Source organism: Amphiprion ocellaris, chromosome 17 (genome assembly GCF_022539595.1).
Source record: "Amphiprion ocellaris isolate individual 3 ecotype Okinawa chromosome 17, ASM2253959v1, whole genome shotgun sequence".
Classification (NCBI taxonomy): Eukaryota; Metazoa; Chordata; class Actinopteri; family Pomacentridae; genus Amphiprion; species Amphiprion ocellaris.
This window is the reverse complement of record NC_072782.1, coordinates 10,253,268-10,279,765: the sequence shown is the minus strand read 5'-3', so window position 1 is coordinate 10,279,765 and position 26,498 is coordinate 10,253,268. Positions and strand designations below refer to the sequence as shown.

General features: G+C 38.5%; 1 protein-coding gene across 2 annotated transcripts in view; it reads left to right on the top strand.

Annotated features, from left to right (window-relative positions):
• The window catches only part of LOC111578237 (astrotactin-2), a 398,862-nt gene that overhangs the window by 128,626 nt on the left and 243,738 nt on the right, over window positions 1-26,498 (top strand). The window contains exon 1 of one of the 2 annotated variants that reach the window (XM_055019354.1): window positions 1,255-1,854. The exons of the other annotated variant lie outside the window; for it this stretch is intronic. Within the exon in view, the coding sequence (XP_054875329.1) occupies window positions 1,410-1,854 (445 nt within the window). The 5' untranslated portion in view covers window positions 1,255-1,409. Of the gene's footprint in view, window positions 1-1,254; window positions 1,855-26,498 lie in introns of those variants that run through there. 2 annotated transcript variants of the gene reach the window in all.

Below are 26,498 nucleotides of genomic sequence, written 5' to 3'. Positions count from 1 at the left end.
ATCTGTCATTTTAAGTGTATATTTAACCCCTGATAGAGATATGAAAAGTAAATTAAAATAGGAAAAAAAGACTTTTATTAAGGATGTGGCTAAGGATAACATGTACTTCCTACTACAAATGTTTTGAAATGTCTGACAGTAAATAAAATAAAGCAAAACAAACAAACAAAACAAGATTTAACTGAAGCACGAAATAAAAAAACAATCAAAAAATATTCATGAAGAAAGTGTACTAAGATAACTCTTGTACTTCCTACTGCAAGCTAGTATTTTGAAATTTGTCTGACTGTGAAAGAAGAAGACAAAAAATGTCTTGCATGGAAACTCCAACTCAAATCTGTCTTTAAAAATTAAGTTAACCCCTGATAGATAAATGTGTTTGCTTGCAATTGCTTACATGACAACTTCTACCTGAAGCACTGAGTTATAATAGTAAAAAAAGAAAAAAAGTATAAACAATCCTACTACAAGCTAATATTTTGAAATTTGTCTGACGGTGAAAGAAAAAAAAAATCCTGCATGCAAACTCCACCTCAAATCTGTCTTTCAAAGTATAAAGACAGATTTGATAGGTATTATTTGACTGATAAATGTTTGCTTGCAATTGCTTACATGACAACTTCCACCGGAAGCACTGAGTTAAAATAGTAAGAAAAAAGCATAAATTATCTTACTACAAAACTAATATTTTGAAATTTGCCTGACTGTGACAGAAAAAAAATTAATAAAAAATCCTGCATGGAAACTCCACCTCAAATCTGTCTTTTTAAGTATAAAGTTAACAGCTGTTAGATAAATGTGTTTGCTTACAATTAATCTTATGTCAACTTCTAACTGAAGCCCTGAAACAAAATAGTTAAAAAAAAAAAGTATAAACTATTCTACCAAAAACTAATATTCTGAAATTTGTCTGACTGTAAAAGAAAAACTAAACATCCACCTTAAATCTGTCTTTTAAAGTATAGAGTTAACCCCTGGTAGATAAATGTGTTTGCTTGCAATTGCTTACATGACAACTTCTACCTGAAGCACTGAGTTATAATAGTAAAAAAAGAAAAAAAAAGTATAAACAATCCTACTACAAGCTAATATTTTGAAATTTGTCTGAAAAACAAACAAAAAAAAATCCTGCATGCAAACTCCACCTCAAATCGTTTTTTTTTTTTTTTTTTTTAAATTTATTTATTTATTTATTTTAAGTGCACGTGCTCCAACTTTAGGTGATTAGTTGTCCCGCATGTGAGCTCAGATGGACGTGCGGCGGAGCCGAGGAGGGATGCCATCCTCCTCACTACACCTGTGCTGCCGCCTCCTGGACGGACGCGACTCCTTTGCAGCGACTGTACTATAAGTGAACGGACAGCTTATGAGCCCCACTCAAAGCGAGAGAACCACACGCGAGGAGCGGGATGGCGAAGATACGAGCGCTGCACCTCCGCGTCCTTCTCTCGGCTCTGCTCCTGGTCGCCGGCCCCGCGTCGGTGCGGGCGAACCGAGGGGCGACGTCGCTCCAGGACGAGGAGAGGGACAAGGAGAGCGACGCGGAGACGCCATGTGAGGTGAAAACCGTCACCGTCTCCACGCTGCCCGTGCTCCGCGAGAACGAGTTCAGCTTCACCGGCGGAGCCTCGGGGAACGTGGCCGGTGGTGGAGGAGACGGAGGAGGGGGTGCTGCCGCTGCCGCTGGAGCAGGTGGTGGTGCTGGTGGAGGAGGAACTGGAGGAGGAACTGGAGGAGGAGGAGCAGGAGGAGGGGGGGAATCTAGACTCCTGTTATTCGTTAGAACAGACCTACCTGGGCGAATTTCCGTAATGGATGATCTTGACAACACAGCTCTCCCCTACTTCACTCTCGGTAAGAAACTGCTGTGGTCGGCTCCTTGTGTTTTTTTTTGTTTTTTTTTTTTTTATGTTTGCCCTCCATGATGGTAATGCTGCACATTTTTACGCACGGAGAGAGAGAGAGAGAGAAATCCGTGCTACATCTCCCCCAAAATCATGTATGAAGTTACCTGTTTTGGATTCACTGCTATGTTTCCCGACCAGTAGAGTCAACCCAGGTGAAAAAGATGCTTTTCCTCCACCCCCACCCCATCCCACTCCACCTCTTTCTATTTTGCTTCTGTCTGGAAAACATGTTCAAGTGACCTTCTGTAGTTCTCCCCCCTCCACCTTCTTAGCTTGTCCCCCTTTTTCCCTCTCTGCCTATTTTGTGGTTAAATGTGATTATGATTTAAAATTTCATGCATACTCCAAGTATGGTGCCCCAATCAAGGAATGCAATTTGGCCTCCCAAATATGCATGAAATTGTCTTTTTTATTATTATTATTATTCTAGCTTGAGCATGTGACTCACAGGCTTTGCTGGTGGTGTAAGTTGAACTGAATGGACAAAAAAAAAAAAACCAGGAAAACACAGGAAGTTTGCTTTAGTCGCTGCCAGGTTTTAAAAGTTTGCCACTGTTTTGTGTTTCGGAGTGAATCAACGCAGCACAGTGCTGGTCTTTGACAGGTTATGTGAATTTCTCCCTTGAAAGACACTGACTTTAAAATGGTCTTGGGGAATAGCATCACTGATTGGATAATCATAGAGGACATAATAGCAGGCAGCAATCTCTGCCTTCCACCAATCTGAAACACATTTCCTTTGCCGGAGAAGCAGGCTACATACGGAGGGAACGTCCTCACCTTGCTTTCTTTATGATTCTCTTCTTTTTATTATGTCTTGAAGTCACTTGAAGGATGACTGTCCTTACGATGTATGGTTTTGCAGCTCCCATCAGCACACAATGGTAGAAAACCCTGTAAAAATCATGCAAAATCCAAAAATGCACAACTTGGGTGGAGGCGAGTGATACTGAGAATCCATGAGAAAGTCTCATTAGTCTTCGGACAAGGGCTCGCTATCTTCTCCCCCCTCTTCTTCTTTCCCTGGTCTCAGTTTCGTTCTCTGTATGAAGAGTGTCGACTAAACTGGCTGTGCAAAGCAAAGGCGGGCAGGCGGGCTGAGGGCTGGAGCATTAAGCTAGTAAATCACTTTCTATTCTCATTAAGGACAGCCGTTGACTGGTGAGAAAGGCCTCTCTGTCCTCCCAGTCTGCCAGCTAGCAAATTTGCTGCTTCACCCTTTCAGTTCATGACTGCATGCTGTGGAGGGAAGAGAATGAGCTTCAGCAGTTGTGCCATGTGTTGGATTACATGCCGACTACATGGTCAGTGTGAAGAGACTTAGTTAAGAAATACATATTTCACAGGGAACGCAAAACACTCGGCTCTCATGTTGGCTTCAACAAGATTTCATTGACTGTAAAGAGCAGTGGCATTGAAGATAGTATGTTTTTAAAAAAAATGTACTTTACTATGAACTGCATTTATTTTGGCCTTGAGAGATTTTCGAGTGCATTAACCCATGCTGTTGACCACATTGTGAAACCGCATCAACACTTCCTGTGAATACCATTGAGAAGAAAAAACATGTTTCCGTTTTAAATAATGCAAGTTTTCCCTCGCAAAACAATCAAATGCGTCATTCTGGCTATGCGGTTCCTTGTGAAACTCCCTTCTAAAATGTTCTTATACTTTCATTTGTGCAACTTTTCCAACACAAGCCAAGTACTGCGAATTTAGTGTCACTTTTCCCATTAAACTGGTGTAGTTTCGCACAACAAAATACCTCGTATACGCCATAAATCTTGATATAATTGTGTTAAGATCCCAGTCGGAATTAGACATTTTGGTGTCACCTGTGTTTTCTGACTATTCAGTATTCAACACCATGGCTCGTGCCAGTCACTTTAACAGCTTTTTTTTTGTAGTTTTTTTTCGTGATGAATGTGTTAGTGGCTGTGGTGGAGTTGTGAAATTAAATGCTGCCATTGACATCATAAAAATACACTGTGTTGTTGATTTAGCAGAACAAAATGAGCAAATTGAATCATATACACGGTGAATTTTTATTATGCTAAGAATTGCATTCGCTTCATCAATATTCTACCTCATCGTTTTCTCTCACCTATTAAAAAAGTGAATTTTGATGCTCAGGGATGCTTCAAAAGCTTGAGCACGATAAATACACATGTAGATACACACATAGTGTATAGATTTTTGCATGCAGGCCATTTTTCTTCTTTTTTTAAAAATCATTTTATATTTTAATAGCCACTAAAAATTATACAGGACTGTATAGTGTGTGTTGGGTCGAGGCAGCCATCCGCCAGCTCTATATTCTGTTCTATTAATGTTGTTCTGGAGCTCTTGAAGGCTTGTAGCATCTTGCCTGATATCAGACAGAATTGTCAACTTGTTACTCTCCGTTTCCATCCTCGGTCTGACATTGACTCCACTCTAACCCGTTTCCGTTGGGGAGGGGGTTCAATTTTCCCTAACCAGTCACTGCAGACCAACGTATCTGCCTGAATTTAATGTCATTTTAAGTTGACACCGATGCGTAACCATGCCAACATATGGGCTTTTCTGTAGATGGGAGTGATGTAAACTACGATACAGGATGATATTGTGAATATAATGCAGGAGATGTAACATTAATTTGTCTGTCAAGGGAGTCCTATCAAATTCAAGGCTTTTGAGCAGCCCAAATGTGCCCAAGCTCCAAGCTTGACAGTGCTTGACAACAATGGTAGCCCCGACCGTGGCATTGATCGGCTAATCGTTAGTCCTTTTCCGGCACTTATTTGACCGATTGCTTTTCAGCCTGAGAAAGTGCTGTTTCATGTCGCGATGCCAGACGAATCAGTCAACTCAGTAGAGTGGATGGATTCAAAGTTCTGGACCCAGGAAAGGCAGCAACTCCTCTTGTGACAAAACAGAACAACTCCTAACAGCACGCCAAAGGCTGCCTTTAGCTTCGTAGTCTGAACTAAAGAAAGAACTTGTGAAAAGTTCTTGTCTAACTGAAAACTGAACATGTTTTCACTGACTCTGATACCAAAGGATAAACATATTGGCACCTTAATTGGCCCACAGTAGTTTACATCTCATTACACTTGGAAACACCTGCTATTTTTGTCCTCACATGGACATGTTAAGTATTTATGCTTGAAATATTGCTTATGTTATTTTACAGATTCCCCCCCTATATATTCCCGTTTATTTGCTGCAGCATGTATTTAACCAAGACTGTCCATAGATACCATAGTTAGGTCATTGTGACACCTTCCTGTTGTAGATGGGCTGACAAAACATTGAACTTCAACACAGGATGCTATTTGTTTTCCATTTTAAAACAAACAAACAAACCATAGTCACAACTTTACTTTGATATCTGCACTTGTTTTCTTCCACTGATTAAACAAACACATGACTTCTTTATACAACCAACTGAGAGAGTTTTTTCTTTAATCCTTAAACAGGCAAGTTTGCCTTAATTTTTTTATGGAAGTAGACACACTGAGGTTTGAGACTAACAATGAGTTTTTATGAAATGTATCTGTGGAATACATGCTTACCCTGCACATCCCCTTAGGACCAGACAAGTGCTTATTGAACCCTTATGATGTGTTCAACTCCAACAAGCGTCATCTTCAATGGCATGTCAACAGATATCTTCTTCTGTCTTTAACTTTGATTTTCCATTGGATCTTAAGTGTGTGCTACAATATCTAACCGATGTATTTACTGTTGTAGGAAAGCAAAGCACTGCACTGACTATTCTGGACTTTTGTATTTTTATGTTGATTTTAAAATGAGTACAAATAAAGTGGCACTGCCTTATTAACAAGGGGATATCTCAGGGTTACTGTGAAGCAGTCGGAAATCACCCCATTGCTGTTTACTGCTCCCAGTATAAAAGACATTTATTCACTCATAATATTGTTCTTTGAATGCATGTCATGCCACATTGCATTTCATCTGCATTATAGTTAATAAATTGAAACACTCATAATTTTGACACTTAAATCAAAAAGCTAAAGTCAAGTAAAGTTGTGTTCTAGATATTGAATTAATTGCATGTCTATTCCATAGCATTACTTGCATGTTTAATATTGTAACCATGTTGACAACTCCCTTTTGATTTTAATGCAAACTCTGATCTTGCACAAAACCTGACTAAATTTTTACTACGTCTCCTGCTGTTGGTAGAAAATGGTCCTTTGCTTTGATATCAGAAAACGGCGTCAAGTAGTGTTGTCCTAAGCAGTTAGTATTTGCTGCTGCATTTCAGCTAATTGACATATAAACTGCAAACCCTGTGTTACCTCCTCCTCAGTGCTGCATTTCTCTCCTTTGATAACAAAATCCACTTTCTGTTTTTTCTGCAATAGTGAAAATAGCAGCGCAGAGATAAGGTATGCAGGGGCATACCCTATTAGCCAAATGCCATCCCGACCGTAATGAGCATAGCCTTGTCTGTTTCCCCCGATACTGTCAGATGTCCGATTGTTTTGTCGAACCGACGTCAGAGGTTATAGGGAAGGGGGGAAAAGGACAGCAAGTCTCCTTCCCACTGTGGCCTGCCTTCTCGGCTTTGATTTATTACCACAAGTGTCACGGAGAATGGATGAGCAGAAAGGGCACCGTGGAGGAAATGTACAGAGCTGCCTCTCACCCTCCCTCCTCCTCCTCCCCTGTGTTGTTTTCTCAGCCTTTTCCTTAAATGTTAGCAAACAACGAGAGATTCCCGTTTATTCAATAAGCGCATAGCCCATGTGCATATCTTTGGTTAAATGCTGCACATTGGATTTGCTGAAATATTTGCTTTCCTCGCCTTTACAAATGCAATACCATCGAGCCCTAGTGTTGCGCCATCATTTCACTTTAAACATGCCGATTTTTAATGCAGTCTCGGAATGCAGTGTGCAAAATATGTTGGCAATTCAAGTTCGTAGCATCGCGCTTACAAATTCGAGGGAGATAATTCTATGCTGCTACACTTTGTCACGCAGGATAATTTTCTTTGCTCATTTTAAGTGATGTTGTGGGACTTGGTGGAAATCAATACCTTTAGCAACATGGCTGAGTCTGTAAACACCTCATTAGGAGTTCACCTTTTTTGAAAACCTTCAGGCACTTAATGCAACAACGAAAACATGAAAATGTCTCCCCGTTCCTTATCGTCCCTGTCCATCGCATTGGCCTAAATCTTTACACTTTTTCATTTTACGCCACATCATAGTCATTTTTTACGCATCTTATCAAACCCGGGGATGCCAACTGAGCTTTTTTCTCCCTCGAATCGTCTCCACGCTCTACCTTGCTGTATCCCTACAAGCGGGAGTTGCAGCAAACCCTGCCTGCTTGGAGATGGGAGATTAAAAGCTACAGTGGTAAAGTGGAAAAAAAGAAGAGAATACAGGTGCTAGAGAGCTGTGTTCCCTGTGGCACAGAACATGTACACTGCACTACATCTCAATCTAGTGTCAAGGGTTCAGCTTAGCACTGCAGGACAAGCAATGAAGAGGGGGCAAAGGCCAAGCGGAGAGATGGGAGTTATTATGTGGTGTGGAGCTGAGATGAAGGTTTATTTTTTTTCTTTTTAGAAGACTTAAAGTTGACGATTAATTTAGCCTTGGTTTGAATATATTGTGTTCCGAAAAGGTTCAACCTATATACCAAGAGGTGTTATGTGATCTGCAGGCCTTTTTTTATCATCATTTGGCCTGCTATGATGGACATATAGGAGGCTGTCTTTATAAAATAAATACTCTGCTATAGGCAGTGTCATTTGTAGCATTTATTGTGTTTCTAACCACACACATACAATGCCCTTTCACAGTATTTTCAGACTCATGCCTTTTGTATTGTTCATATACAGCATAATGATGGTTTTACAGCACAGAAGAAGGTCTGTTCTGGTTGACTGGATTCTCAACCCCGCCCCTGCTATTAATCACAATTGTCATATGTTATGATTGGTTGGGATGTGTATATTATCGCTTGACTACTGTCAGTTGGTGCTCAAAGCGACATCCGAAAAAAATATCTCGATTGAATGCAGCTACTCCAGAATGAAGTTTTTTTTTCCTAACAAGAGAAAGGAAATACAACCAGCTGTGCTCACTTGCTGTAAATTTTAGAATTCATTATTAATTTTTGATGTGTGCCTCTAAAACCCTACAAGGTCTGGCACCCCAAAATCTCTCTGATATGATTGTGAGCTATGAACCAGCTACACCCCTCAGGTCATCTGGAACAGGCTGTCTGGTTGTTCCCCAGTTCTCCATAAATACTGGTGAAGCTGCCTGGAGCTTTTATGCTCCAAGCTGCTGGGGCAACATAACACATTGTATAAGGTCTGCTTTAATGCTACATAACAAACAAATAACAAAAATGGATATCTCTCTTAATTGTTGTTATTTTTATTTTATAAAACCTTTTTATTAGTTTTAACTCAAACGTGTTCTTTCTTTGTTGTTCAACTTTTAGTCTAATTACTATTCTGTTTGATCTTATTTTATTCTCACATTTATATAGGTTTTGATTCACATGTCCTATTAATTTTTGCTGGTAAGTAGCCAACCAAGAAAACCATTTCTTTTCATTGAAGATAGCATTAAATTAATCAGAAATACAGTCTAGACATTGTTAATGTGGTAAATGATTATTCTAGCTGGAAACGGCTGATTTTTAATGGAATATCTCCATAGAGGTACAGAGGAACATTTCCAGCAACCATCACTCCTGTGTTCTAATGCTACATTGTGTTAGATAATGGTGTTGAAAGGCTCATTGATGATTAGAAAACCCTTGTGTAACTATGTTAGCACATGAATAAAAGTGTGAGTTTTCATGGAAAACATGAAATTGTCTGAGTGACCCCAAACTTTTGAACTGTGCTGTACATCCTCCAATTATTCTGTTTCTACACAAAAAACTCTAACATTTCATTTCCTCCCACTGTGATTTGCTAGCTCCTTCCTTCAGTTGTTGATAATTAATACACTGCTGCCGGTGGTGATTTACACTTGCATGTGTCAAAACTTGGCTCTGGGTGTTAAACATCGCTATATTCTCGTGCAACAGGAGTGACGGCTCTGATGTTGTTGAACTTTGTTTAAGTGTTACAGTGAGGTGCTGGGCTCTAAGGAACCACCAGAACAGCATCAGTATGCTCAGTGCTGCTTTGTTTGTCTTTCTTTTGCTGGAACTTGCTTTTGACAAAACAACAGATTAATAGGTCGTATCACCTCACACAATGGGAAACTTATGTGACCTGCAGGGAGTGAAGAATCCTCGTTGAATGGTGACAAGTGATGGCATGGGGAGGATGAATGACCTGTGGTCAGCTGCTCATGCTGGTTACTGTCCTTTGCAGAGACTGTATTTTTTAACGCTCAGTTTTACCACCAAGGTTTGTAGTCTTGCCTTGTGGCTCTGGTGGACAGCTTTGATCTCAAGATAATCATTTCATCATTACCACTGCTGAGAGGCGCACTGCAGTTATCTTTGACGGAATGAACAAAGAACTTTTATGTAAATCGCCCTAATGAAGGCACAAGCTCTTTTTGTTTGTCTGATTTATGCAACATGCACAATGGCTCATATGCGTATCCTATTTTATTAATGAAGACGATGCTTGTCAAATTGATTCATGGCATAATTTTTTCCCTTCTTGAAACATATAATGCATGTTTAAAATTATGTGCTCTTTTTTTGGGTGATTTATTGTTTAAGTCTTCACCGTCCCTTATACATAAATATGAGATGGGAGCAGTGATTAGAGTATACCAAGCAAAATAGGCTGTTTGCTTATAGTTCTAATTACTGAAACTCTGTGAAATCTAGTGGTTGAATCGGATATTTACATATCTGAGCTGAGCCTGCTCGTGTTAGCATAAACCTTCGTCCACGACCTCCGTAATGGATTTAACGGCCTTCAGAGGTTCCAACACAAAAGCAGCTTTGACAAAAAATTTCCATTTTGATGCCCTGAAAATAGGCGGGGGGCCTACTGACTCCCCATTACTGTCATGTTTCTTTTTATGTAAACTGAAACCAACAGCCTGAATTTATTCAGACATTAACATTGAAAATTAAAGGGAACCTAAACTTTTTCATCCTACTGTTAGACTTTTATTGCAGCAAGCTGTCTCTTTGATGGACTTCCTCTGATGCAATGCTTCCCGTCTCCTTCATTATTTCATTTCTGTAATCCCCTTTTGTAAGTTTGTTTTTTTTCACCCCAGCATTGTTTTATATGCCTCTGCAATTCCACGACAGCCTATCTTGATATGTAAAGCTGGACTAGTATCAAAGAATAGCCTGGACAATGTAGCTAACAAGAGAGCATGCTGCAAGCTGATTCCCAAAAGATTTATAAACTTTCTGCTTGTGTACTGTAGAGAGGCTTTTTAGTCTGTGCACTGAATACATAATGTGACACTGATTTATAAAAGCAATTCCATTTACTTGCTCTTTTTGCTCCTTGGGCTCCTCTGGTGTGTCCCCACCACATAATAGAAGGCCCCATGTGACAAAAACTCTGTAATGTATTTGCTCTCTTAGTAAAATACTTTTTATAATGTGAGCCAGACATTAGGGGCGCAGGGACTTTGGGTAAAATCCATCAACTTGGCTGCAGTATCTTTAAAACCAAGTACGATATGTAGACGTGTTGAATATTTTACTGTTTCAAAGTGCAAAGTTTAAATTGACTCACAGATCACTGAAGTCTTTATCCGTTGACAGTACAATCCACTTTCTTAGCTGATTAACAAATGAGTTCCAGTCTGTGCCTCTCTAACAACCAGCCATTTACATTTTACTGTATTTTATTTATCTTTAAAGTTGAACTTGGTTTCTGCTATTCTGATTTTAAAAAAAAAAAAAAAAAAATTCTCTCATCTGTTTTTTCACTGGATCAATACTGATACAAACTGCCATCACATTCGATTTTGCAAATTGATCATAACATAAAAAAATGTTGATAGTAAGTGTTTTCTGTAACTGGAGTTGCTTTATAGTTAATGAAACTTGATGGGGCTAAAACTGAAGAAATGAAAAGAAGACAGATATGAGCTACACATTTTCTCCATTGGCTTCTTACATATTCACATTCAGAAATGGACTTGCAGACAGAGATAACAAACAGACACTGACTGACTGTGGCTGCTTGCTTAAATGAACATGAAACTTTTTCTTGGGTTTTGGAGTTCTTTAATAAACTCACTTCATTGATGTTTAATCAACTGAAACTTTAAGATTACATTATCTGGCGGAGGCAAAAAAGAACATTTTTAAAAGGCATTTTTAAGTGAATAAACATATTTTCTAATTGTACTTAATAAAACAGAAGTTGGTTGATTTATTCAAATGAATGCAAAGACTAAGTTTTCCATTTTCGGTTTTGCTAAATACCTTCAGCATGTTCTGACAAGGGGAAAAAAAAAAGAACAGTTATGGCCCAGGGTGGGCATTTCAACTAAACAGAAGACATGAATAAACACAATAGTGAAGTATTAAGTCCACCGCTGACTGCCTAAACTAAAAGAAGCACGAGCAGAGAAAAAGGCTGGGAGAGCAGACAGTGTTATTATGTATATGGAGTGGACGTTGTTCTCTCCTTGAGGCGGAGCGTGCTCACATTCGAATTTATGCTCGGAAGCTGCGGTATTGCTTAAAAAATATTAAGTTCATCCTCATGCGAGAGCTATCAGGCTGCTGCAAGAGCAGGTGGAATTTCCTTTGCCTGGGCAGTGCTCTCACTTGAGTGCAAGTTCTAACTTATCTTGTGAGAGTTGAAATGGAAATGCTGCATACCTGCCTGCTGATACTCAGCCAGTCAGTTGCAGAGCACTCTGGTGTCAACTCTCACACAAGTAAAGCCTCTTTTGACCAGTGGTGCTGCTGCTTCATATAGATCCTGCTATGAAGCTGTTTCTGTCGGTTGCTTGTGGATATGCTGAGGCGCTTGAATAGAAGGCAGCTGGACTTGTTTGTCGTTCTTTAAGGATTACCATGCATACAGTGCAAACTTTTTTTTGTTTTTGTCATTTCCATTGAGAATTTTATGTTATTCAAAGGATCAGTCAGTCATCAATGTGTGCAGTTTAGCAATGAAGTGTATTTTCTGTTTGGCATGAAAGTAACACAAACGCTAAAGGAGACCAGCCTAGTCTCTCTGGATGAAAGCACCTGATCTGAGTGACTAAAAGGACTAGTAGAAAACAGATAATTACCAAAAATGGACTATTAAGTGTTTTTGCTCCATTTTCTAGCCTCATTTATCCATTATTCTCCATTTTCCAGTTGTAACTGTGTTTTATGGTGAAACATTTATATTTCTTTCCAATCACAAAGTGTTCTTACCTTTGAAAGGCACGGCGTTTTCTCAAATTACATTCATTCCTCTGAGCATGGGCCAAGCACGGATACAATAAATTGCAATCTGCAAACAATGCTGCACTAGAGCAGTATGGAATACGCTGGAAGGGAGAGTTTGCATCACGCTGTTAGTAAAATGTATAGTTCACCTGGAAGCTGGCTCTCTGTAATTTACTCACGTCACCATCTCTGGCTTCAAACAGAACATAAAGCCTGTAAGTGACCTCCTACTGGTTGACAGGTTAGAGTTTCAGATCACACACATAGACACACAGAAAGCCCAGTTTCACTCTGCCTGAGCTCCACCCCCTACTGCTTCTTTCATGCACACACTGTGTATTTCTTCACCAACCTCTATTTTCATTATGATCTTGCCGTACTGCGTTTAATATTTTCTTATGCGAACTAAAAACTGTAGTCTGTATTTCAGTAGGTACAAGATTCCACATCACTTTTATACACTTCCAAAAAAAACGATCTGTTTGTTTTTATTCTGTATCTGCAATCTTGCGCTGTAAAATTGGCTGTTACCTCGTTGTAACAGTGGAAATGTAGTTAAATAGTCTCAACTAACCTAGTTAATGGAATTATTGAAATCACATAAGGATGTTATTTTGCAAACATGACAAGCAGTGTGTGTGTTTCAAAGAGGGGAAAAGGAGAGTCATTGTTCATATAAGCTGGTCACAATGATGTTTAAGACCCATAAAATTTGATTCCCGCCAGAATTTGCTCTGCACCTTGGAAACATGCCAGCTCTGCACAGCTCGCTACCGTCACATCCCTGTGGTTCCTACAAAAGATTTTAAACCTTTTATCTATGCTGGGGTGTTTGTACCTATTTGCATTCCCTCCGAGCTATACAGTATCTGAGATTTCCTTTCAGATAAAGAATGTGCACCATTAATCTCCCCTCAACTGATGGGTTTCTCCCACAATTTTTAAAATTTTTTTTCTGCTCCATCATGCACATCTGTCCACGTTCCCTGGTGGAGTTGGCTTTATCTGCACACGGACACATGTTCTAAGACACTTTCTTTTTTCTCCAGTTGTCAGTTTGGATAATGTTGTCCCATTGATTTAAAACAAAACCGAGACATGTGCTTTATCCTGAGCAGTCACTCAGACAAACGCATTGCGACCTCCAGTTGATTGTGTTATTCTGAGCCATTGTTGCTCCCTTAGATAATAGTGGAATTATACAGGTTTTAGAAAGAGACATTTTTTGACAGAAACAAGAGAATCATACACACTGAATGTTTGGTTAGCAGGGATGCCAACATTAACGCCTTCAATTCAGTTGTTGTCGTCTGTGTTTTTGAGTCTAAACCGATGTGTATTATTTTGCATCTTCACTGCTCATGATGACATTTGGTGCAATCATTATGCACATTGAAAGATGAGAAATATGCTGAGGGCTGTGGGGTTTTTAAACTGCTAAACAGTTTCTGTGTCATTGTTATCTAATTCAACACTTTTCCATTTACCATTTCAGAAAATGTCTCCATCAGATTGAGTCTTTTCTTTCATGCGGCATCAGTGATGTTGAATGGAGGTGTTTCAGTACATCTATGCACTTGTGATAAGCGTTGGGCGTTTGGCCTCACACATTGTATGCTTATCCAGAGGAAGCTCATTGGTATGTCATGGCTGTATCCCCCTCGCCTCCATTCACAGGCACAGCACACAGTGTGCATTTTTTCAGGTATTTTGTCTGGCTCTGGATTAGCTCTGATCTAGCAGCAATTACCCTCAGATGTGTAACACAGCAGAACATGCTCTCCTGTGGTCACTGCTAGGTGACATGTCTTCAGACTGGTTAAGAGCTTTGTCAAGGTGAAAAATCCGCACAAATCCTCAACCTTTAATGCGGCCTTTTATAGTTTTTTTTTTTTTTTTTTTAAATTTATTCTGTGTAGTATGTCTTTTATTCTGCATCATCATTTTAGTGCAAGAAGTGGGCTCCGGAACAAATGAAATTCATTGAAGACTACATAAATTCCATTAAATAATGCCTCCGTGCATAGACCCAGTGGCGATCCTGAAAAAAATGTGCTATTAGCCTACACACAGACATGTAGACATATTCTCTTTCCATCTGTTTCACAGTATTGCACATTCAGAGGGAGAACTGAAAAACGCATGTAGCACGTCTGGGTTTAATGTTAATGTCACCTCTTTAAATAAATAAATCACACATCAAGGAAAAGGGGAGAAAACATTGAAGTGTGCAGCAGCCGGCTGGGAGGTGATCATGGAGGCTGCTTGCCAAAAGGAGATTGTATGTGAGGTTCGTCCTCTACAGACATGTGGAATTGTTTTTTATTTATCTTTTGGCCCTGACAAGAAGTGGGGATCCATCCTGTTGTGGGTGTTTTGGAACAGATGTGTGGGTGGCTGATGGTGATGCAGTTACTGGAGTTACAGGCAGATCCATACTCTCATTTCCAACTGTAATCATAAAACTAAAGTTAAAACCCAGCAAATACAAACTCCATCTGCTATATCATTTTATAGCCAAAATGAGATAAACAATGCATTAATTGGTATTAAAAATCAGTATTTGTTCACTTCCAGTCTCTCGGTTAACATGAAGAAACTCCCATTTCTTCTTCATCTTCTTCTTCATTTCTCTATTGAAAAATGTGTTGAGGAATGATGTTGTTTGAATACTGACTCGTTGGTAAATATGTTTTCACATGTCTGTGTGTACAAGATCCCCAAAGGCAGTAACATATCTGTGTGTGATGGTCAGAACTCTGATTTGCTGCTGATACCCACCGCCAGAGGTTAAAGATGCCACTATTTTTGCTCTTGCTGTGTACTTATACTACATTTTTATTTATGCTGTAGGCTTCCAAATCATAACTTGAAAGGTTACATTTCCTGACAGTTGGGAATACATGGTAGATTTTTTCCTCATTGCTTAAGCTGTGTATATTGCATTGCTGTTACAAGGTCAATGTTTCATTTCAAATTAAAACTACTCCTCTATTACCGTTATCTATTCAATTTAATTAGTTGTTTAACGTCCTTGTTGCAGAAAATTGCTTTCAACTTTGCTGTAAAATGATACAGAAGATAATACAAGACAGAGATGAGGACAAACAGCAGGAACACGGTGTCAACAAACAACATATAAGTGACATAAAAGAAATGTATTTATTATTTGCTTACAAGTAGCATTGTACATATGATATATGGGAGTTTTAAGTATAGATGCTGTAACAAAATTTGATTTGGAGAAATTAGCCTCATACACGGGAATCAATGTAGATAAAAGTGTAGGCTGCAACACACCTAATGTTAGAAACTACACTTTATGATTAAAATTGCACTCATTAATTTATGGACACCACTTAAGTATGAGTAAGAGTCGAGGCTCATGGTTATACAGAAAATATTCACGCTGTTGTAGTATTAACGTTAACTTAAGAAGTCAAACTTTAAAGTATAGAAAAACAAAGCCCTAGCTTAAAGTTAAGTCATTCGTTTCCTTAAGCCATCATTAATTAACTCAGTTTAAGCCTTTGTTTAAATTAGGTCATCATGAATTTCTCTGAGCTCGAACCCTCTTCTTCTATTTTCAAGAGTGTTTTTCAAGCCCAAATCCCCTGTCAGTTGCATTCCAGTGACTTTCCTCTATATAGAAAGCTTTGGAGCCAAATTCAAATCAGCATCTAACCAATCATGGATGTGTTCCTCTCCAGCGGTGGTGTTGAGCTTCAATGTCCAGAGGTCAGAGACCAAATACCTTTAGAACTTACTCTTGGTCATTTCTTAAATGTACAAATCCAGCTGTTAAATATCTATGATGATCACAGATCTAAAATGCCACTGAATAAGTGTTTAGAATGGCACCAATCATAATATGTTTATCTGATATGGTTCCTGAGATAATAATAAAAGGTGTCAACCTAAGAGTAAACTTACAAATTGTAAACTTTACGCTACATGAAGCTTTACCTATAACATGGTTAAACATACAAGCCTATACATTAAATAATAAGAAAAATAAGACCGAAGAAGTATATATGCTTAGATTGAAAAGTCTTTCTTTGTCTTTATGGCTGTGGTTTGTGACAGAGAGAAGGGAGGTGTTGGTGTCATATGTGTGCTTCTCCACAGACACTTTAGATTTGATATGTTCTTCTTCCATACTGGTCCTCATCAACCTGGTAGTCCAGATTGCTGCTCCGGTGATGCTGCATTTTCTTAATGTTCTGATTTATAAACTGTTCAGTTCATTCCTGCATACCAAGCTCTGTGTGTTGGGTAGGGTGATCAGAAGGTCACCATGAAGAATTTCAATCCGCTTCTGCAGAGGTGTGGTTTTCCTCACAGTTGACACTTTATGACCCTTATCAGATTCTAGAGGAGGTAGGAGGCATCCTGTTGTCTCCAAGAGAGCCGTGACTGGTCCTTTATTAGCAAACATCCAATCAGCAGATGTTCCATTTGGATGTGTTTTTGTTTGCTGTCTTCTGAAATGATTTGTTACCAAACTTACAGCTTCGGGAAAGAGTCTTTTGATCTTTGTGTATTGCTCTGGAATGTTCTGCTTCTCAGTACGCTACAATACTTCACAAATAAGGTATTTGGAAAGAGCAAGATGTACTTGAACACTACAGTTTGTATGATGGCAGCCTTCAGAGCTGCTACTTAAGAAGACGCAAGCTATAGACTACAACAGAAAGGAGATAATAAACCTGATGAATGCACTTGTTGCTGCCATGGTGACTTAAGAATTTAAGATGGACATATTGGAAAATGAGCTAGAGTGTATAGTTTTTATTTGTTTGAACATTCTAATCACAAAAACCCCTATATTTTTTCCAGATATTTACAGTTAACCCCGCAAAATTTCTGAAAGTAAGAGTCGTGTTTTATTCACTTGCATTGCATTTCGGTGTTTGGTTGTGATTCCATTTCTGAAGCATGTCTCTGTATTTGGTTTGCAGCATTATTTATTTATTTATTTTTATAAATTCTGCAAACTTTTGTCTTTATTTATCTTTTGTGTTGTAGTCTTGACATTTCACCCAAACAGTCAAGTCTGATGACCGTCCTTCCTGAGACCCTGATGTTTCTTACTTTGAAAGAGGAGTTTTTCTTCCCTCAAAGAGTTTGCTCAGAGCAAATCTTTGGATTTGGTGGACTTGGCTCTTTAAAATTGTAAGGTCTTTACCTTTCTATGTGAAGGGCCTTGAGGGTTTTTTTTCTTCCCAAAGAGTTTGCTCAAAGCGAATCTTTGGATCTGTTGGCTTTCTCTCTTTAAAATTCTAAGTCCTTTACCTTCCTATGTGAAGGGCCTTGAGATTACTTATGCTGTGAATCAGTGCTATATATATTAAACTCAACTGAATTTAATAACATCCAGAACCCCTGTGATATTGCATTAGTTGCAAAAACACGCTTCATTTTCTTTTGTTATGTGTGGTAATGCTGCTACTACCAAATACTAATGTTCTCTAATTTACAAAGTGATCTTTAATATCACCTGTAGCTCAGGATTATTTTAGGAAATGATGTGGGTATTTTGGAAACTAGACAAATCATGCGTTGCTCGGTGTGTGACCGTGCCTTCTAGCCATTACTTGAACAGGGTGATCACTGTTCCGTAACATGATCTCAATCAGGACAGATGCACTATTAACTCTGTAATGAGACAGCTCAACAAACAGAATTAATGAGACAATTCAAAATGGCACTTTCCAGCTACCCACACTTAGTTAAGACTGTGGATGTCAGAGTCTGAGAGATTACTCTGCCTCTGCTGAAGTGAAGACCTTCTACATCTGCTAGTTCATATTTTTTTAGGCTTCGCTAAACTCTGTTAACACGACTACAGGAAAAAATGTAACCATAGTTGCATATTTTCTGTGTCTACAACATCACACAGTATGTTAGACATTAAGAAATAAAAGCATTATTCTTATTCACATACATAAAACTCGGTCCTTAAAGTGCAGCATTAGAGCCTCGGTACAATTTCTCAACCTGAACCCTTTTGTTCTCAACCGCTGCATTCAGTGTGATAGAAATTCTCCGCCAGCGCCAGTCTCTGATGTCAAGCAGGTGTGGTGTGTCGACATGACAGTGTGTGATTCCACGCTTTGATTTTATGCTAAATGTCGGCAGCGCTCTCACCTCATAATGTATGGGTGATGTGCTGTACTGTGTGTCTTCACGGTGCATTTGCAGTTGTGTGGAAAGTTTGCATAAAAAGAAAGGAAGAAAAAAAGGTTTTGCCAAGAGAGCTTTCAGCTAAGACTTGACTGATGTCTATGGCAACATTTATACCTAGCATATAATTAACAAAATTCCATAATTAAATACATTTAAAACAGTAATAGTATATTCATTTTCCCTTCTACATGTATTCCTGTTGTTTGTCTCCAGAGCGCTGACGATATCAGGATTATTTTCAGACTTTATGACTGACAAAACAATTCTGTGAAACCAGACATTTGCACAGCTTGTGAGGCTGGCCCGCATCAATATCCAATGCTGAGATCTGAGTTGTTGGGGTTGTTTTTGAGTCTAAAAATGTCTGGTAGGGAGGTTGGAAGGGTCATAGCACTGCATAAGTCACAGGACGTACACCAAGAAGGCAGACGTTTGTATTTTACCCACTTTTGTTCTGTTTTGTTATATTTAAATTTCCTTTTTTGCTCACTGTTTTCTTCCATTTTTATTCACTTTTTGCTTGAGTTTAGCCTCCAAAACTGCACCCTATTAACATTAATCACATCTTAAAAGTAGAACTTCTTGCTGCCAGAAAAGCAGAGACTGTGATGACACCGGCAGAGAGCATTTGGCTATACCAGAAGTATTCAATTAAAATTTAAAAAGGTCCAATCAGTGATGAATTGGAAGTTAGATGCTGTTTGTAATGACAGGCATAGAAAGTATGAGATCTCATGTACAATAGATGTTGATGTGCAATCCCAAGTGTGAAATCAGTAATACGGATATACACTAAACTGCTATCTGTCAAATTTCTATATTATCTTACTTTTATAATATTTTACTTGTTTTCCACACTAGCATGTCACATGCTCTTTTTTGTTTAGTACTTGTATCCTCACTTTTGACTTGTTGAATGCTGTCAAAGCCTGATGATTCCACATTAACAAATGCTCCGTCAACCCAATGATGGATTTTTTCCTTAGCACTTTCACTATTACATCCACTGATCTAATGGGATTTGCCAGACTGACTATTATGATGAAGTACGCAAATGATTGTCAGAATGTTGCCACTCATCAGTCATATTAATTGCATTTATATGTCATTATTACAGTCTCCTAATGGATGATAGCTGCTTGCAGGCGGGCTCTCTTCTCCTTAACCTAATTGAGATTGAGCCAATGTTTTTCTCTCCCAATGCAAATTGCAAACTTAAGTGCTGGGTTTTTTCTGGCATCTTCATAAAAACCGTTGCTTCCTTTGACAACTTAATGCTGTTCGTCAGTGGATTTGAACAGACTTCTTAGTTTCCAACCTATTGATCCAGTGACTGGTAAAGGTTACATGGCTTAAGAAAGTCAACATTTAATATACAGAGATCAAAACAAACATATTTGTAGGGTATTGATTTTGAATATTTTACTTCAGGGATGCCTCTCAGATTGAAGCAGAACAAAGAAGGAAAGTGCTTGTGTTTTTACTCTCTGCTCTGATACTGAACTAACAATTAGATTCCACACATTTACACATTTATTTGATAATGATAGATTGTTTAGAGAAATATCACTGGGAAGAATTTGAAGCATTCTTTAAAGGTCAACAAAAAAATGATTTCAATACAGTCTGTCAGATGGTGTGAATACTTAAAAAAAATATAGATTTAAGATGTTAAATCCTATTAGCGTCTTTTCAGCCGAGATTCTTTTATTTGACCTCCATTTTTTGTGTTGAATATTACATTCCCATTCAACTAAATGACACTGTCAATTAGGTTTTGAAATAAACGTTTTCTTCCAGTAAGGTCAGAGTGCGACCTAGTAGGAAACGCTTTCACTTTCAAAGAGCTGCAGATCCTGTATTAGGGGGATAGTGGCATTAGTTTGTCAGAGGATTTTCACCCAGAAGATTCAAGTTTGTATCAGATGTGGGACCATTTTAAGGCTTACGTTTTGTTTTTACACACTGTTTACTTTTGTTTTTACTTGCTGTTAGGTTTAGATTGATATACATCCTTCATAAAATGTTCAAAGCTTCTCCAGTTTCTGGATTAAGAGTCCCGCCCCGTCTAACATATGACTTAAAATGGAGCAACCGTTGAAAAGCAATACAATAAACAGCAAACACAGAAACACAATCAGGAAGAAAATATGTTTCCTAAAAATCCTAATTGAAAATTTGTTTTAGTTGTTTAGAGGTTTTTGGTGTATGGGGCTCACTGTATTTCAAAGTTTGCACACGTTTGCAGCCTTCTGAGTGTATTTGCTCAGAATGTCATTGTGTCAGTCAGAATAGCTGGCTCATGGTTCCATTGCAGCCTCGGTGCTCCGTCTGTTTGACTGGCAGAAGCCATTCGACTGGTTCTCAGGCCACAAGCCAGACAGATTCCAAATGATGTGCTGCGTGGTTTTATGGACTGTTCCCATGAGTGCTGGATTGGCTACTGTAATAAGCTGTCAGCGAGACAGAGGCAACCATTAGAACTGGCATGTAAATGTCCATATGCTCTCCAGATATGGAGGTTTAAGTACCTCAATCACATCACAGTCGTCACATTTTATTGCATTTTGTCTGGCATGCAAGCAGTTAACCCTTTTAAGGCAAACAAACTTGTACAAACTGACAGAGAATCTCTTAGATGCATTCTTACCAATTAAAATGTTATTTACGTGTGACTATTTTATGTTTTGCTCAGGATTTTGCAAAGTTCTGTCATAACACATTGTAGTCAGAAAAATCCCTTTCAAGATGTCACAGGACTGCCGGAGGGGCTTTCATTCATTGTTTTGCGGTTTTCAGGGTTTACAGGTTGACAGTACGTCAACTTTCGTCAGCCTGTGTTTAAACCACGTCTGTTTGTGCATGACTTTGATTTGTTTAGCAAATTTCTTTTGTGTTGGCTGGCTTTCATTTAAAAATAAACTATCAATTTAGTTGGCAAGCCAGTGGAAAACCTGTTTCCTGTTTTGCTTTCAGTTGATGAAAAGATAAATGACTAGATGGAGAGAAATGCCAATTTCCAAAGCTAAAACAAGATATATTGTTTGTCCTAGTTTATATGATTATAAAGCAAATTGAATTGTTGTTTTTTTTTTTGAGATTTCACAACACAATCTACCAGAATTACTTACAACTTGTATTGAGTGGCTGAAATGACACTGTGCTTTTGTGATTCGCAAGATTTACAAGGCGGGCGGTGACTACAAATTAAGTAGTACATAAGTGTAAACATAGAAAAAATGCAGTCCCAGTTTAAACCCTAGTTTCAGACTTTCAGTAGAAGGACTGAACTCCTTGTTTGTTGCACATGGCATGTCATTACTCCTGATCTGCTTCATGATGACCAGAAGTTTCTGACGTCCTGTCTGGAGTTCATCCAAATATATGTATATATATATATATATGTATGTATATATATATATATATATATATATATATATGTATGTATATATATATATATATATATATATATATATATATATATATATATATATATATATATATATATATATATATATATATATATATATATAGTTCTAGAATGTCCCATATTTTCCACTTTTTTATTGAAATTCAAGTAGTTCAAGTCCAATGAATAGCTTGAAATGGTACAAAGGTTAGTGGTGAACTACCAGTGGAAGAAAAAAACAAAAACGGTAAGGTTACACAAAACTTTAATTTTATACATTTCAGAATTATACAAAAAGGCCTTATTCAGGGAACAAGAAATGGATTAACCACTTAAAGCCGTTATGCAGCAATGGAGGTTGATCAGGCCTTGAACGCTGGTGATCCTACAGGTGTCCCAACTTTTCTTGATCGCTTACAACCCCCTCTGTCTGCATAAAAATAGTGTTGGAACACACTGTAGCACCATACCCTTGAGAGCATTATTTGAACAGTATTGTACAGCAGAAAGTAGTGTGCTGCTATAAAAATGGCGAGGAAAAGGCACTTGACAATAGAAGAGCGACAGACCATCGTAACACTTAAAAATGTAGGTCTTTCCTACAAAGAAATTGTGAAGAAAGTCACGGTGTCAGTGAGTAGAGTTTTCTTCACCATCAAAAGGCTCAGAAACTGGGGGAAACTCTGACAGGAAGAGGCGTGGAAGACTCAAAGCCACAACAGAATGATAAGACAAGCTTCTGAGAGTCAACAGCTTGGTGATAGGCGGCTCACAGGACAACAGCTGCAAGCTCAGCTTAATAATGGTCTAAGTACGAAGTCTCACTTTCAACTGTGAAGAGAAGACTTTGAGTTGCAGATTTGACAGATTGAGTTGCAGCAAGAAAGCCATTGCTAGGATGTCAGAATAAGAAAAACAGAATTACCTGGACAATGAAACATTGCCAATGGAAAACTGAAGACTCAAGACTGATGCATTAAAATTTGAAATCTTTGGTTCATCATACAGGAGTTTTGTACGCTGTCGAGTAGGAGAAAGGATGGTTCCTCAGTGTGTGACATCAACTGTCAAACATGGAGGAGGAAGCCTGATGGTCTGGGGCTGTTTTGCTGGATCCAGGGTCGGTGACTTGTACAGAGTGAGAGGAACCCTGAACCAAAACGGCTACCACAGCTTCTGCAGTACCCTCTGGTATGTTCCTAGTTGCTCCATAGGAAAAAAGAACATGATGGTAAGCTTGAAAACATGGAGTAGCCAACACAGTCTCCTGACTTAAACCCTATCGAACTGGTTTGGGATGGACTGGACAGAAGAGTGAAAGCAAAGCAACCTACAAGTGCCACACATTTATGGAAACTTCTGCAACAGAGTTGGGAAAAACTTTCTGAAGAATATTTGATTTCCATTGTGGAAAGAATGCCATGAGTGTGTTCAGCTGTTCTATCTGCCAAAGGTAGCTACTTTGATGAGTCAAAAGTTTTGGTTTAATAGTTTTTGGTTTTTCGTTCTAAAACTTTTGATCGGCAGTGACATTACTTTAATTCACTTTATTCAAATGGCAGGCGATGAGGGGATGTTGTGCCATCATGCAGTGGAATTTGCTGCACTTCTTTGCAAGCAAACATTAATTCTGATGCAATGCAAGGAACACCCTGGTCTTCCTCACTTTTTTTTTTTTCTACTTTGGCACATATGTTGTAGTCCCTTGTCTTGGTTATACTCATGTGACTTCCATCTGTGATTTTTTTCTTTTGAAAGAATCAGAGAATAGCACAGAACCAAGAACAGGTTGTATTGAGCAGAAAACATTTTGCATACATGAAATACATTTGTTGTATCATTAGATTTATCGTCAGCTATGTATTTGAGCAAAAATATTCAATTGTAGAGACATAACTGTGCAGTTGATTTAAAGTTGTTTTATGGAACTGGAAAGCAGAACATAAGAAGTGAAGGCTCAGTTCTATCAGATCTACTTCTGTTAGTGACTGTCAAAGTGTTGATTGGTTTCAGAGTTATTTTTATACTTGCTGAGTCTGATGTCACTCTTTATCGTGTCTCACAAAGTAACACAATGGAACAAAAATGCACTGTTCAATATAGAGAACTTTAAAAGTGTGTTTTATATGCAAAGTATTAAACGACTGATTTCTTACACTTTTCTAGTTGTGTACAGTGCCTCTGGGATGTGTTTATCCATGAGTTTTACTCACTTTGGCTGTAGAAACCAGTGATTTGTGCAAAAAATACTAATTATTCTCATTGTTATTCTCTCTTCTGCCTAAATATGAGCTTGCTGCCGAGTCTGTGTAACTACCACAGACTGCCAAACTTCTACATCTACATTTGGAATGGCATTTCTGTATGTTTTTCACACTCCACATGGCTCAAGGGCTGCTACATAATTTAGTGGTTTGGAGCAGTGACCTCATCCAAGTTGTGACAAGGAGCATTTATTATACTCTTGGCTTTTTCATATTTGTGTGGCCTGTGGGCGCTTAAGACTTTGTTCCTCAACAATCCGCATTTTCAAAAAGATGATTGATGATATTCAACAAAGGCTTAGGAAAATAAATGTGAGCATATACGGCCCTTTGTTTTCTTCCCCCCTGAGATGTATATGCCTCCCAGTGGAGCAATTTCTGCCTATAATGCGTTAACTTAACTCATAGTTTCTAAAGGGATTCTTCAAGGCTCTCCCATTGTTAAAACAAATGGAGTCTGACACACAAATAATGCCAACTTTTAAAATGACAAAACCCAGTGAAAAAGCTATGCCTACATAATGTTTGAACATCTATTTAGTCATTTTAATCAGCACTGGCAACACAAGACCCACGATTTTTCCGTGGACAGTTCTGCCAGCACATTTCATTTTAGCCCTGCTAAGCCTTATTGTCTCAAGCTATTTAAACACAGCACTTCCGTAACTCCTTCTAGTTGGATTTTTTGCACTGGAAAGCGACTTCACTACAGAGAAACAGGAAAGTGAAATTATTCAAAGTCAGCATTTCTGACTTAACAGCTCCTGTTTCACTTGGCGATGCCATAATAAGATTATTTGGGGAAAAAAAAACAACTCAGGAAATATCAAATGAGAAAAGAACTTTACATTGCATAGTTTTATTTTAGATTACACAAGGCTATGCAGCTCATTTTGCAAAACTGACATAGATTCCTATGTAGAATATATATATATATATATTCTAATGGATTTAATTTGATTATAAAGACCATTGCTTAAAAAGCTGATAATCTAATGACTGAGACCTTCATCATGTGAGAATCTGAAGATGCTGAGCATCTATCAACGCTAATACATATTTAACCATTTTCTTTACTCCGCTCAGAGCCATTAATATTTTATAATCCCTTATTGTATGTGATATATTTGAGCTCATAATAATGCAGATATCTCTACATTTAGATGCGCTCTGCAGCCCCCAATGTATTGTAGGGTTTTTGATCTGTGATAAGTGCCTATAAAATACTTAAAGTCACACTGTTGGAGATGGTAGACCTACAGAAACTTTATATAAACATTCGTTGTCTACAGCGTATTGCAATAAAGAGTTAGAGGGTCAGATTTATTTTGGGGAACCATCTTTGCAGGTATTCCCGATGTTAGGGAATTCATATGCAGTTCTTTTAAGATATGAAGTGAAGGAAAATTTTCAATGTGGAGGGATCTTGGAGGCAGCAACAAGAGTGCAGAGCAGAAGGAGAGGGACACAGCCAAAAACTGACTGCAGCCAAAAGGATGATAATCCAAGTGGTCGACATCCGCTTAAGTAGGCTGCTTGGCACCTGACAAAATGTTTGAGCACCGTGTTTTTTCTCCATTTTAAAACTAGCATTACAGATACACAGAAGTCCATAAATCAATCAAAAAAAAAGTTGGTATCTCCGTCCAAAGTTAATTTTCATTGCAAATTCAGACACACATTTATCTTACCTTGAGCTATTTTTCCGAAGGCGTGCCTTTGAGGCATTTATCATAGAGATGGGGAAAGTGAATCTGTGTCATGGGCTGCTTTTAGTCTGTGTGTGCTTTTAGGTTTCTTACCTGGGGTTGGCCACACAAAGCAGACTAAAACCTTAACCCTCATCGAATCAGGAATTTGGATGGAAGCAAAAAGAAGTGTTTTACAGTGATCCTGTGAGACGGGCCTCTGGTTGTTGGCACGAGAACATCTGCATATGCAAGTGCAGTCTGTGTGCTTGCATTTGCTCCCTGTGCTTGTGGCTTTTGGTGTCTGTAATTCTTCCCTTGCAGTGTGTGCATCTTAACGCTGTCTGCTGTGTAAAGGAAACAGAGTTGCTGGCTAATGACATCTGACAGAGGCCGTCTGTTATGGTCATGTGATACAGTCTCAGAGCAGCAGAGGCCTGCCTAATAGATGTGGCCTAACCATGAATCCATGCAGGAAAACAGAAGACTGGCCACAAGCACAGAGGCTGATTCCTTTTTCATCATATCGAATGACAAGTATGGGCGATATCGCTATGTATACCATTAATCAATGTAAATTTGCCAATCATCAGAGATTTTGCCATGCCATTTATCCCAGGGTTTTTATTGATTTAACATCTTTGCCTGTATTATGCCAACAGGCGTGTTT